The 14,999-nt window shown below is 41.9% G+C and overlaps 1 protein-coding gene across 1 annotated transcript in view; it reads right to left on the bottom strand.

Moving 5' to 3' along the window:
• TAS1R3 (taste 1 receptor member 3) overlaps positions 1-14,999 on the bottom strand; it is an 81,064-nt gene that overhangs the window by 18,946 nt on the left and 47,119 nt on the right. Inside the window, exon 3 of the mRNA XM_078640382.1 lies at positions 6,231-7,019. Within this exon, the coding sequence (XP_078496508.1) occupies positions 6,231-7,019 (789 nt within the window). The remainder of the gene's footprint in view (positions 1-6,230; positions 7,020-14,999) is intronic.

Consider the following 14,999-nt stretch of genomic DNA (forward strand, 5'->3'; position numbering starts at 1 on the left):
CAACTTTCTTACCCCTTGGAAAACTCTTGTTTGTGGGATCTTGTACTTCACGCATAACATTCACACTCATACCATCATTTTCACTAGTGTCCCCAGCAATCCCTCTCACAGATGTCGTTGAATGCTCAATAATCATAGCAATCTTAATTGTCTTCACCAGTTTAGAATAGGTGCAACACAAATGTTCTTGAACTTTTTTAGATGCACGGTTCAGCACAATCTGATCTTATATATATTGATCAACACAATTCTCAAAATTCCAAGTGCTCGCTTGGATCCTTAAAGAAGCCTCACAGTGATCAATGATGTCACAATTGGATTGCTTCTTGGAATAGAAGGTTAAGAGCTTCACATCACACTCATTTCATCAGAGAAAGACAAAAAAGCCTTCTGTGTGCTTCAATATAAACATTCCATCCATTCCTTTCTGTCTCTGTTGGTAGTATTTCAATAGATGATCAAAAATCTTTTGATCTTCCGATCCCAAACAATTGAAAAGTAATGCAAGCTTCCTAGGTGGTGAATAGTTTAAACTATCAATGGCAACTATATCATTTTCAAACACCAATATCCAATGCTTTCATTACTCTACTGGTCTGCCAGGAGTTTTAATAAAATTTGAAGGTTGCTGAACAAGCCCCCCTCCACTACCCATGCTGAAATTGTAGACACCTTGTTCCAGTGTATTGCAACAGTACAACCGTTGCAATGATAATGTGTTAAATGGAAGAAAGTGTTATCACTGAACAATTACTTGATATATATCCATCAATTGCTACCTATTGGATATACGTATGCCAGATCCTCCAACTTGTGAATGAAAATGCAATATTCACTTCTTCTATACATGTGACTACAAGTCAAGCAGACTCTGAAGTTTTCCAAATTTAAATTGTTATACTCACCCGGCACACTAGCCAACTGCTGCGTTAATGTATACTGTGGAGGCAGTCAAAATAATGCACACATACACGCAAGCGACAGATTACAGCATGCCGAGCCAGCGTCTGTGTCCCTTGCCATGTTTTGCCTGGAGCTTACGTTAATTACAAAGTACTGCCTCCTTTAGTGTATCGCAGTCCATTCACAACAGCCTGTAAATATACACAAGCTCACCGATGATTCATGATAATCAGTCAGCAACTCATGCTTCTCTGGCAACTCCAGCTTCTCCCTTCACAAGGAACTCTGCGTGGCCGTTGTCGGTTATGGATCACGGTAGGTTCTCAGCTCGTCGCCATAATGTTTTGTTCCAAAGGAGGTATCACACAGATGACAGGAACACCAAAGGTTCAAGATATACTTAATTTATTTATGAAGTTTGTAGAATACATATATACCCATGATACAACGTCTTTCATCCTGGATCTCTATCTCAAACTCCCCTCTCCAACTGCTGGTTCTCCAAAGATCCAGAACAAGAAGACAAAGACTACTTGTGCATAGCTATGTTTACGAGGCACAACATAATGTGCAAGTCCTATACAACAATATTAAGGATACAACAAGGTTATCTGCAAATATGGTAGGCATAGAAAGGCATTTCCTATCCCATTTAATCGATCTTCTGGTACAGCATATAAAATGTATATGCTGTACCAGAAGATCGCTAATATGTTTGGCAGCGCTTCCAAATGTCAGTGGCCAACTAGCACTTGTTTGTTATGATAACAAAGCTGAGAAAGAAAAGCTAACGTCTTTTCATCGTCATATCCTCCAGACTAATACTTTCTATGAAAAAATGTCATTGCACAGTGAGTAAAGCACAAAAACTTTAGGTAGGGTCAGAGGCAATATTTAAAGACCTATCTGGAAACCTTGTCCCAATCATCAATATTCACATACCTTAAGTATCCAAGAGTCTACAACAGTGTTACGAACACTATAAAGTCTGGAGGGAAAACAACAATGAGACAATTGCCGCAAAAGAAAGGAGGAAATATTCAATAAATTTCCGGATTCCCATCACTCATCAAACTGGTGACATGCTTCATTATCTGGGTCTCCTCTTAAAGTCACACTAGTGACACTAAGGGCTACAACACAACCCTATCATAGTGATGGGGAGCACAAGGATGTTTTCAAGTAGCAGTGCTAACTCCTTAGTCTACCAGATGAGAGTAGTTGAGTGTATGGGAACTAAGTGCAGTGCATAGGTGAAAAGTGAAGTTGAAATTGAGTTGCGCTAGACCCCATATTTATTATTATCTATCGGAATTCAAATTAAAAACAGTGCAAAAAGACAGTTTTACCAAATAGCTGTCTAAGATTATAAAGTGGTCAACGTGTTTCAGCACAAACAGACAATGTTCTGTCTAGTGCCATCGTCAGGACCCACTCAATGCTTGCTACTGCAATAGTGTCAAAACAAAAATATATAAAAAAAAGAGGAGTTATTTAATTCCTTGTACAATAGAAATGAATGGTAACGATACAACCAAGTCACTTCTTGTGTAGAGTGTACAATCCTTCCTTTGCAAGCACCATATATCCGAAGGTGCCTGCAAAAATAAACAACAACGTGCATCTCAATGAGGTTAATCAACAGACAATACAGGGATACCAGAACTAATCAGATAGTGACACCAACATTGCCAGCTATCATACTCCAATAATGGATCAAAACCGTTTCTTCTTACCTTGTCCTTGCAAGGAAGCTACCTCACCTCACCTGGCAACAGCTCAGGAAAAAAGGGAGGCACTGCTCTAGAGCAAGAGTAGGCCTGCCTGCACTGCTACTTTCAGAAAGAGGCTATGTGTTGAGCATATGATTTGCAGCACAATAGCAATCATCCCAAACTCATAATCCAACAAGTCCTGATTTTCTTTGTTTGGATTTGAACTGGATGAGTGAGAACATGACTAGATAGTATGGAATACCAGTACCATCTGGGAGGCTAAAAGGCATTTATTTTGCAATGTGTATGTGTTTGGTTGAGTCTGTATTGTCTCTTATGCCATATGCAAAAGGCAGCCAATATCATTGAGAGATGTTTCATGAGTCGTAAAATGTAATGCATACCTTATAAAAAGTGTCGACCAGTGGTTCTTAACCTGTGGTCCGAAGACCACTTGGGGTCTGCTAGGCCTACTCAGGAGGTCCGTGACTATGTTACAAAATCAAGTAATATTAAAAACACTACATTGACATTAATAACGTTTACACAAATAAGTAAGCAAAACTGAAACTGTGAATTTTTTTATATTTGATTGTAAATTAAACAAAATATTTTAATATTTGAGAATTTGTTTAATGTATACTTGTTTTTCTATTTCTGTGTATTGTTTGCAAGCTCAAATCATGGAAATTGCTTAGGCCGGGGGTTCCCAGCTTCCAATAATGACTCAGTGGCAGTCCCCGAATTCCAGTGTTGATTCAGCGGAGGTCCATAGACGTCAAAAAGTTAAGAACTGCTGGTGTAGACCATTAAAAATAGTAGTCTATTTACTTACTTCATCCTCTCTCTTTGAATGCTTTCTTTACTTAACGCGAGTCACCAATGATCACTATAGAGTTGATCAGTTTAAGCAGACTGATACCTTGCTTACTCTGTGTTTTAATGTTGTGAAATCAGTAAACTGCAAATGAGTACATGCATCACTTCTAGGAATACTTTACAATAATAAATTGGCTAATATATTAATTTGATTGGGTGATAGTTATTTGCCTGAGGCAAATATTAATCGGCTGAAAGTTTGATATGTGTATCTGCTAGAGGTCTCGCTAGTTGAAAGCACAAACTTGCTGTACATTGCTCTTAAAAGTGGTGTCTGATTTATTAACTAAAAACCATTGCATGTCAGATAAGTCACGAGCTTGACCCACCTTGAAAGTTGTTTGAAAAACAACCATTCTCTATGTCATCTCTATGCCATCGTGTAATATTAAAACATCCACCTATCCTAATTAAAAGTAGATGCATTGTGACAAGACAAATAGTTGAATAGTGTGGGGCATATTTATTACATTTTCACGCAACGTAGCAGGCCACCTTGCTGCACTGCATGAAAGGGACATGGCAGGAATGCGCTGTATTTAACATTATACGGTGCATTCCTGCTCTCTGCCTAGGCTGGACCATAATGTGCTGCCAAGCGCCAATGCAGGCAGAATTGTTTTTGTGCAGGAAGGGACAGCTTCCAGCACAAAACAATCTTTAAAGGCATTTTTCTCTTTTGAATGACAGTGCAATCACACATTTCCACAGGTTGTGGGTATAAGCATCTCAACTGTAAATGTGACCTTGAGTCTTGTGAATTGGCCCACAGAGAACAAGCTGAAACTTATCGACACACTTGAGTATTTTAAAAGTGACACCCCATTTTGAGTACATTGTAAATAAAAGATAGATTACATATTGAACCTCAGAGTATATCTCATAAGGATTATTAATGGTGTACAAATGTAATAATATTATTTTCATACGCTGTGTTTTTCATCATTGTATTTTACTGTATTGTATCATTTATATAGCTCTTATTACCACTATGTGGGGTGCTCACTTCTATGATTTCCTCCTGGACAACTTCACTTTCATTATTATTGGTGAATTACATTTCAGGGTAAAAAAGAGCCAATGTGGTTAAAGGAGACTTACACTGCTTCCATTTGTTCGGCTAGGACAGCAGACTGGCACAGATTTGGAAGTTATTTTGCTCAATCTTATCCCACCTATTCTCTGACCTGTGAGCCTTGCGAAAACAAGTTTTATAGATGTATCTACCACCACTTCCCACTCTCCACCTGCCACCGCTCATTAACTCTGCTTTCATTAAGGTTTAACTAATGAGTCATTATTGATACTCACTTTATTTAACATTGTTTATTGACAGTCATTACTAAGAGGGAAGAGAAAAGGAATTGAAAGTAGGTGGAACAGGGAGGGACATATCAAGGCATGTACAAAAGGGGTAAGTAATTTGCAGTTCATTAAATATACACCCACATCTACTAGCTGTATTACTACCCAAAACAGACTCAAACCAGCCAAGTCTTGTAAGTCACACACCACACATGGCCACTGCAAGGGACTCACAATAAAACGAATGGAGAAGGGGAATATAATTTACAGCCTAAAGCTCAACACCTAAAAAGACAAATAAATAAAAGAATACAAATTATCATACTACTTTAGGCTTTAGCGTGTACCCATATGTATCAAACTGTACAAAAGTATACAAATCTTAAAAAATAAAACAAATAATTTAAAAAGAAAATGAATGTAAACATCGTAATATAACTTTAGACATTGCTGTACACCTATATAAAACAGATTGTGCAAAAGTAAAATAAAAAATACAGTTAGTGTTCGAAAGTGGCCATATAACTATACATTGCAGGCACCTATAGAAATCTCATTATTAGAATGGAAATGTAACAGAAGTACATACATAAACACATTACAAATATATAAATAGTTAATGAATTATAAATACACATGACTCATCTCATATCTAACAGTGTTCTAAACAGTCAGAGCAAGTCATAAAATACTGCATGTCCCAAACTATAAATACACACGCATACCACATCATCTCACACGCACGCATACCACATCATCTCACACGCACGCACGCACACCCATCCCACTACACCATCTCACAGAGTGCAGGGTGTGGGATCTATTTAAATGTCCCCAATATTAATGTTTGTCAAGTGTATTTTATTTTCCAAACGTGATGCCTGTTTCCATATTCTTTTCAATTTGTTGTTGTGAATAGTTTAGGGCCGAGGTAACAGGCCAGGCTATATAGAACTGCACTTGGTGGATTTATGTTCAAAATACACTTGTAAAATTATTAGTAGTAACTTGATGCCCATTCTTGAGTTGTACTAGCCTCAAGTCCCTTTTGGCGTGTACTAATACTCTTACGACTAGTCATAAATCCCTGTCCAGAGTTCATGCATTGCAGCTAGATAGAGATTTACACCATGGCTTAGGCCTGAAGCCAGGTGGATGGAAATTCACGCCTGTAGATTTGTATTGTTTGGGCCCTCAGTTTCTCAGTTATTACCAGGCACAACCAAAGTCCATTTTTGCTGACAATATAATTTGAATTGGGTTATTTTCTTCACACAACCTGGTGTCACCAAAGAGGATTTGACAATTATTCTCATATTGATCCCATGGTATTTAAAGGTAGCCCTTAGAGTCTACTCAACTTTTTTAGTCTGTCTTCAAACTGAAGCATTAAAATTGACAGTAAGTATTGATATCGCATTTCCTTACCTGCCACGCTGTAATATTTGGGATCTCCAGACATGCTCCAGAGTTGCACTTCAGGAGATTGTGCAGAGAGTGGGCAATGCTGTACACAGCTGCGTAGGTACTGTACGTGTAATTGCTTTTTAGAGCAGATGATATGTTGTCGAAAGAGATGTAGTCACAATCTTGACACTGATAAGTTTGTAAGGTGCTCGGTTCGGCAGAGGGGAAGAAGCCATCTCTAGATGTCCAACATAGACTCTCCATTGGTGCTGCTTTAAAGACTTTTAATACATGATCATCAAAGCCAGGAATTTGTCGTCCTTGTACTGTAAAGCCAAGTATGGTGCCGATGTTCAGGACCCCCGGTAGGGACATAATCAGTGGAGATGTTGCCCAACCATCGCTAGCCATCCATACCTTCGGGCCTAACCCTAGCCTTACCCATTCAGCTAACAAAGGACGTGCTGACACTTCGTCGGCAAAAAGGAGGATGACATTGGCCTGACTGTTGTTAATCTGCTTCACGGTCTCCGCGAAGGTCTCTTTTGCTGCGGGGTCATTACCATTTGTGGGGATGGTGTTCTCAAAGGCGGTGCAGATGTCCCGCCCTGAAGTCAGGGAGGAGAACAGCTCCAGGCCCCCATGGCCATACTCATCATCACTGCCGATGGCTGCCACCCAGTTCCACCTGAAGAACCGAATGACCTCAACCATGGCTTCTATCTGTATTTTGTCACTTGGGATGGTCCTGAAGAAAGATGGAAAGAGTTCTCGGTCACTGAGGTCATTTCTGCTGGCTGCATAACTCACCTAAAGGCAAAATATAGAGAAACGGCATGGGTGTAAAAAGACTAAATCAGTTCTTGTTCAAATCAGTGCTTTGCCAATAAATATGAACAATGGAAAGTAATTTGGCATTGAGGTTGGGTAGACAAATTGCTCATTTCTTTAAGTGATCTGAAGATAGCCTTCAGAAAACATACCCACTCAAGAAGATAATAGCCAAGTTCTTCAGAAGACTCTGTTATATGTATCATTCATTTATAAAGTACCCACGAGAAGAAAACCATGGAAGGTGCATTATTACCTGGGTTTTAATGTAGGTCTTGTTATTGCAAATCTTGCAGTTTTGTAGTGCTGCAAATAACACCAGAAGTACTTATTTTATTTACCCTTGGAGGAATAAAGGGTGAGTCATTCACGGTAAGATGCAACTAGAAACAAGGCCCTAGACACAAAGGTATAGTCGGTCGTAATTGTAAGTCTATGATCAAATTTAACCTTATAAACTCCTGCCAGGAACTCAAAAAGTGATTTCTTGGAAGGTGTACGCCCATTGCGGAGTTCTCCACAAACACAACTCTCACTCAAGTCATGGAAAAATGAGTGTTCAAAGACATGGTTCACATTGGAAGTTTGTAAACGTCCACCAACATGTACACTTGTCATTCACACAGACCTTGAATACCTCTTTCTATCCTGAAAATAGTCGGATTTGTACTCTAACCAAGGGCTGATGTAAATTCCTTTCCAGGGCAGGAAGGGGAATAGATCGCCCACAGAATTACTCCTGTAAGGAAAAGGATTTCTTCACAGAGAAAAGTAATTTCCAGTGGAGAAATAAAAAGTGTGACTGCACAGTTCTCTGCTCTGGAGAACTCCGCACAGTGCGAAGAAATGTGACATGGCCTTCCCAGGAATACATAGGAAAAAGATACTCGTACCTGGTGCAATTTTCCATGAGGATTCCTGCGATGTTTTGAATTCCAGAAAGTAGCACATCTACAGTTTCACAAAGGAGTACATTTTCGAGTGCAGAATTAGAACTTTCTTTGTGAAACAAGGTTTTAATGGTTAGAGAGTGTACATCATGGAGCAATCATACATGTTCAGTAATGAACACTTAGCCCAATAAGAGCTGGTGCACATAAAGCGTGATCAAACCTTCCAGCAAAACTTTATAATTCTACCTTTGGGAAAATAAATGACATACACTCACTCTGCAGTGTACGGTGTCATTTCACTAATTATTTCCCAATGATAGCTGTCACGGGCCATGTCTGTGTGGGCTTTATCAAGGCAGGAAGAAATCAAGCCACTGTCCACATGCATATTCGTTTCTAATATGTTACCAGCTGACTTATTGAAGTGTCTGTAAATATATGTTTCTTGCACAGTTAGAAAAGAGACCATAAATCCATGGGCTCCAAACATCACTTGCCCTTTGTTCCCAATGTCATGACACGAAGTGATGTCACATAGCTGTTGACTCTGATGACATCACAAAAAGCAAGTAACAATCCTAAAGAAGTTTACAAAAATCACTTAGGTGCGTTATTAATAATGCACCAAGAAAGTTACTAAAGCAAATAAAAATCTTGCATTGCTACCACCCACATATTAAATAGGGTGGTGCCATGATATGGGTAGGAGCAGCCATCTAAATACATGGGGAATACATTCCCAACTCTGCATATAGTTGTGGCAACTTTACATAGACACAGAATGCAAAAGCAGTATATATATTTTCTTAAATGCCAAGTCTTCCTTCCAAGACATCTTTAATTTTTACACCACCCCTCACTTTTTGCCTCTTTAACTAAGTTTTACCTCTTTATTTTCATTGCTGCTAATTTCCCCTGATGCTTTCCCATCTGTCACTTTCTGCTTTACTCTACCTTTCTGTGGTCCAAAGACTAATGCTGATAAATGAGTCCTGGTTTCCAAAAATGATTGCTTGCAGCAATGGCGAAGAGGAGGGTACTGTCACGGACATTTGCCCATCCTGGGATGCCCGCGCACATCAGCCATATAGGGACATGGTCTTGGCAACACAGACAGAGCCATGAAGTACGACAGACCGTGGCATGTCCATGTTGCCGCAGGGTGATCGCGGATGCAAAAGCTGTTTTGTGCTGAGCGGGGTGTTTTCGGTCTGTGACCCTCCCTGGCCTCTACTGCGGATGGGCTTTGCCTACCTCTGAAGACTCAAGCCAACGACCGACCGCTTCTTGGGGCATACATGGCCTGGGCTGTGAGAGTGCCTTAGGTCCTGGCCCCGAGTGGAGAGGAGAGCGGACACCCCTTATTTGCTGCTCATGTAGTGCTTAATTTGAGCAGGTGGTTTCCGGTGCTCAGCACCGGCACTTAATCATCAATACCTGCGCTTTTCATGGGCACCACTTAAGGACCAGAGAGTCAAAAAATATCATAGCACAGGAACTGTATGAGACACGGGGACACAAGCTCAAATTCCATCTGACAAGAGCTGGAATGTTCACAGTGAACAGCACACACCAAGACCAGTCTACTATGGCCAAAATCTATGTCACCAGTAAAGAAAAGGCATGCTCTTGAGTTGTCAGATGGCAGAAGCACTTCAGCTGAGACTCTTTGTATTCAGCATCCAAATTACAGGAATTGTTGAGATGTTAGAAGGGATCCAGTCTCTTTTTCAAGGTATTGGCAGCCTTCACGGGAAGATGGTGCAGTTAAATATTGATAAGTTCGTTCAACCAGCAGCCCTTCACCACTGGAGGGTGGTGTTCCACCTCAGAACAAAGGTGGAGGAAGAAATGTGAAACCTTGGGGCTGCAGACATCATTGAGCAAGTGGAGGTCCCCATGTGTGGGCATTTCCAAACATGGTGACACGGAAGCCAAAACAACTCAGCGAGTTACAACTGTGCATAGACAAGCACCTACTAAACTTAGCTATCAAGAGGGAATGACACCTGACCCCGATGGTGGATGACCTAAAGAGCGAGAACAGCTTTTTACAGATACAGGTTCTCAGCAACAACAGTGGGCTCCAATCAAAGTATAGAACTTTGGATCAGTCACAGCCCGACTTGGGTGGCAGTAACCAAGGGCCAGATGTAGGTAATCACAATTTACCTATTCTTAAATACCGAATGTTACCGATTCGGTGGTTAAGAATAGGTAATTGTACTAGCCAGTGAAGTAGACAATAGGGAAACATCAGGAGAGGATCTTAGTTGTACCTTAGCAAATTCTCTTATAAATCAAATTCCACTGGCCTCTCCCATTGATGAATCTATCCTACCCCCTATCGAATTAGCCAGTAAAAAAGACAAAAAAGAAATTACTGGAGGGGGTCCTAGTTGTATCTTAGGAAATTCCCTTATAAATCGAACCCTAGGGGCCTGTCCCACTGATGATTCGATCCCCCCCATTACTTACCAAGACTGTACAGGGAAGACTTGCTCTGTGCCTCGTGTCAGTGGCCATGGATCCGTTCTTTCATGGAACATAGCTGGCCTAAAGACTGAGGGGCCGATTATGATGGCGGACAGACCGGAGTCTGTCCGCCACCATAAAGTAGAAGGGACCGTCCGCAGGGGCTGCGGCGGTCCCTCCGTGCAGATTAGGATGTGACCGCCAGGGTGGCGGTCACATCCTTAATCTTTAACATTGCGGCGGGTGCAGCTTCAAGCTGCACCCGCCGCAATGTTAAAAATGCATGCACGGCATTTGCGTGCACAAAGCAGCAGGCACCGCGCGGTGCCTGCCGCTTTGTCCACGCAAATGCAGGGGGGTACAATAGGTACCCCCCATGTGCACCCCCTAACCCCCCTTGACCAAGGGGGTCCGCAACGGGCCCCCGAAGTCAATGTCCCAATGCTTTTCCACGGCGGAAAAGCTGCCGTGGAAAAGCATATGATTTCCGCCATCCTAATATGGCTGGCGGTGTCTGATAGACACCGCCAGCCATGTTAGAGCTTTTCCGCCGCGGTCGGAAGGCGACCGCGGCGGAAAAGCCGCGGACGGATTTTGAGACCCACCGCCATCCTAATTTGGCGGTGGGTCTTTTGTGCCTCCGCAGCGGTTTTCCCGCATCCTCCGGGCCGGCGGTGGCTTCCGTCGGCCCGGAGGATGCAGGAAAACCGCGATCCTAATCGAGCCCTAAGTTAGAGTCACCTGAGTGGGCATTATTTATCCGAGAACATGAACTATGCCTATTCCAGGAAACATGGGCAATGAAGGTAGATCTAGTGGTCCCTGGTAGAGCGCCAGGTATTGATTGCATACCCGCAGATCTTTTTTTGCAAGACCAGAATTCTTGGGGCTGTTATATACTTCTTCTGGCAAATATGGTTGCCAGGGGAGCCCCTATACCTAGATCCTGGAACGGGGCTGAGATCATACCCGTTTTTAAAAAAGGAGATAAGTCGCAGCCAGGTAATTATCGCCCAATCAGCCTGATTGACACCTCCCAAAAAATATTTGGCAGGCTGGTTCTAAATAAAATTCTTGATTGGGAATGTACCAATAAGATCTTATCCCACTTGCAGGCAGGGTTTAGAACTTCAATCAGCACAGTCGACCAGGTGCTGCATTTCGCTATGTTGTACTGGAAGACCGTGCTGATTGGACATGGAAGTTTATATGCCGCTTTTATAGATTTAAGAGCGGCATTTGACCTGGTTCCTCTTTCCACCTTATGGAGTGTCCTTAGCAGCATGGGTTTGCCAGGACCCCTCTTATCGTTGGTAAAAAAACTCCACGAGCAAAACTATGCGCAAATCAGGTGGGGGAGTCCCGGGAATGTTACGCCGCAGTTCCCAATGGAAACTGGAGTACGCCAGGGCTGTGTCCTGGTGCCAACACTATTTTCCTTATATATTAATGATGTGGCAAAGATTTTAATTGACTCCAACATTGATGCACCGATCCTTGCTGGAGCAAAAGTCCCGATTTTAATGTTTGCCGACGATTGTCTTTTAGTTTCAAAAACTCCTAGCGGGCTTCAAAAGGGCTTGAAGCTCTTTGAAGATTTTTGTACCGCTCGGGGTTTAGAAGTAAACGTACAGAAATCAAAGTTTATGACTTTTAATGCCTCTAAATCTTTTAAGGGTACTGTGAACATGAATCAGCGTCCTCTGGAAAGGGCCCAGCTCAAGTATTTTGCCACGGCTATACAAACTATCATATTAGTACAGGAACGGATAATACCAACTGCCACCGACCCGCGGTCGGTACCCATTAACCTACACATTGGACGAAGCCACATTCTCCGTGGCTCGATGTACAGTGGGCATTCGAATAGCAGGTGTCCAATGGTTTCCGGGCGAGCCAAACATGATGGACAAACATCCTTAGCCCCCGGAGACCACCTACTAGTGAATGCCCCTACCGGGAGGCTCCTAATCCTCAGTTGACAATATAATTTATGATCAAACGTTTTCAAGATAGCATCCCAAAAGGCTTCCAATTTTGGGACATCCTTAATATCCAAAAACATTCCGGTCAAAGACCCAGGGTCAATAGACCTATAAGCCCCCGCGGCCACAAACTGCCAATAAAGGGTCTTTAGAATCTTTTTTGGCGGGAACCTTGAGTTTGTAGGATCCTCCCACAGATTCCGTAAACCCATGCTAGTCAAGAGGCCCCAGATATGCTCTAACCACTTGATCTTATGAAAGATGTCACTACAAATAATATCAAGCAGGCCCCTTGAAAAAATCTCAAGTTCCTGCGTGGTCCAGATCCTCCTCCAGTATAAAACTGGATGAAAGGATGCTATGTAGAATGCTCAAAATTTAACATGTATTCACTGTACCGAAATCAAATTTTAATTGTGTATGTACTTATTTAATTCCATAGATGTAATGGACTTAATTGCATAATGAATTGCTGCGTTTTATATGTAAATACTCAATAATAAAAAAAAAATGTTATTCTTGAAAAATGTTATTCATATGTCTTAACTCTATTTGTATGTACTGTTTGCTTTTATGACAATCGTTGAATAAAGCTTGTCTGAACTGAACTGAATAGGTAAATGGGATGTAGATAATTTTTCGGCAAAAATTACCGAATCGGTAAGATTCGGTAATTAAGAATCGGTATTTAATGATTCGGTATTTACCGAATCGGTAAATACCGAATCGGCAATAGGGGGAACCCTTTCAAGGGTGGCAGGGTGTCACATTGATACCCTGTGGCACCCCTGAATAGTGCATGGATGCACATGTGGCACACATACAAGCCCTAAGGGCATGGATGTCTGCCACATGGCACAGAATAAAAAGCAAAAAATTGCTTTTGAAAAGGAATTCGTTATTTACCACCAACTAATAGTTGGTGGTAAATAATGAATCCTTAAATGTAAGAAGCACTCACTTAAGTGCTCCCTACATTACAGATCTGGGGCCCGATGTTGGTAATCCCAGATTACCGATTCTTAAATACCGAATCATACCGATTCGGTATTTAAGAACTGGCAATCGGGATGTAGGTAATTTTACCGAATTAATTACCGAATCGGTATGATTCGGTAATTAATGAATCGGTATTTACTGATTCTGTAATTGCCATTGATTCCTATGGGCCTTGAGGCCCATAGGAATCAATGTCAATTACCGAATCGGTAAATACCAATTCGGTAAAATTACCGAATTAGCAAGGGGGACAGGGTGTCACTTTGACACCCTGTTGCACCCATGATTCTGGCTTGTGTGCCATGTGGCACACATACATGCCCTACATGCCACAAGGTGTACATGCACAGGTGTACATGCACAGATGTGCATGTACACAGGTATTCGTTATTTACCATGACATAATATGTCATGGTAAATAACGAATTCTTAAGGGCCTGTGGCACTGTTTTCAGTGCCACCTACATCACAAATTTGAGATTTGGTAAATTTACCGATTCAGTAATTTACAGAATCTGTAAATTTACCGATTATTTAAATATACCCGAATCTGTAAATTTAAGGCCCCCTACATCTCAATCACCAAATACCGGTCGGTAACGGCGGAAATCGGCCGTTACCGACCGGTATTTGGTGACCTACATCTGGCCCTCAGTAATTTACTAAATCGGTATTTTAAGAATTCGGTAATTTACCGATTTCTTAAATTACCGATTCGGTAAATTACCGAATCCTGAAATGTGGCCTCCTACATCTGAAAAACCTAATACCAGTCGATAACGGCCGAAATTCGGTAATTTCGGCCGTTACCGACCGATATTAGGCTTCCTACATCTGGCACCAAATGTTTTAGGGATGGTCAATTACAGTGGGCCCTTCATGAAGAACCTCATCCCTCTGACAAGACCCCATTAGAGACCTGACCAAAGCAGGGCCTGCCTGGCTGTGGGGCAAGGAACAGGTGAAAGCTTACCAAGACATCAAGAATGATTTGTCAAATAATACCACGCTGGCCTGCTTTGACTCTACCAAGGACCCATAATTACCCGTGGGCGCCAGCCATTCAGGGCTAAGAGCAGTATGGAGAATGGGCCCCTGTGGCTTATACGAGCTATGCCCTCACCACCACAGGACAGAGATAATCTCATATTGAAAAGGAGGTGATAGCCATCCATTGGGGATGCATGCATTTCCATCTGTATCTGTTTGGACACCTCAAGGTGCATATGGACCACTAACCACTGAAAACGCTGTTCTGATGGTTTGCCTCAAAACCATCAGCCTGCATAGAGAAGTGGATGCTACAAATTCAAGAAACAGGTTTCAAGTGGAATACAAGCCGGGAGCACAGATGAATACATCCACCTGGTAGTGGAGCACTCTAGATTACTTCTGATATCCCTCATTGCAGCCACCCAGACACATTTCTGTCTCTAGCTAGCTGTAGAGGAAGTGCCAATGGAAGACTGGAAGACACTCCATGCCAACAAAAGTAGATGGACAGAAGAGGACAGAAGAGGCCCCATTAGTACTAGCTTGACTCTACATTGAATTGAATTGAATTGAATGGAGATTTGTAGTGCGCAACTTTGCCCGAAGGCGTCAAA

Source organism: Lissotriton helveticus, chromosome 5_1 (assembly GCF_964261635.1).
Source record: "Lissotriton helveticus chromosome 5_1, aLisHel1.1, whole genome shotgun sequence".
NCBI classification, from domain to species: domain Eukaryota; kingdom Metazoa; phylum Chordata; class Amphibia; order Caudata; family Salamandridae; genus Lissotriton; species Lissotriton helveticus.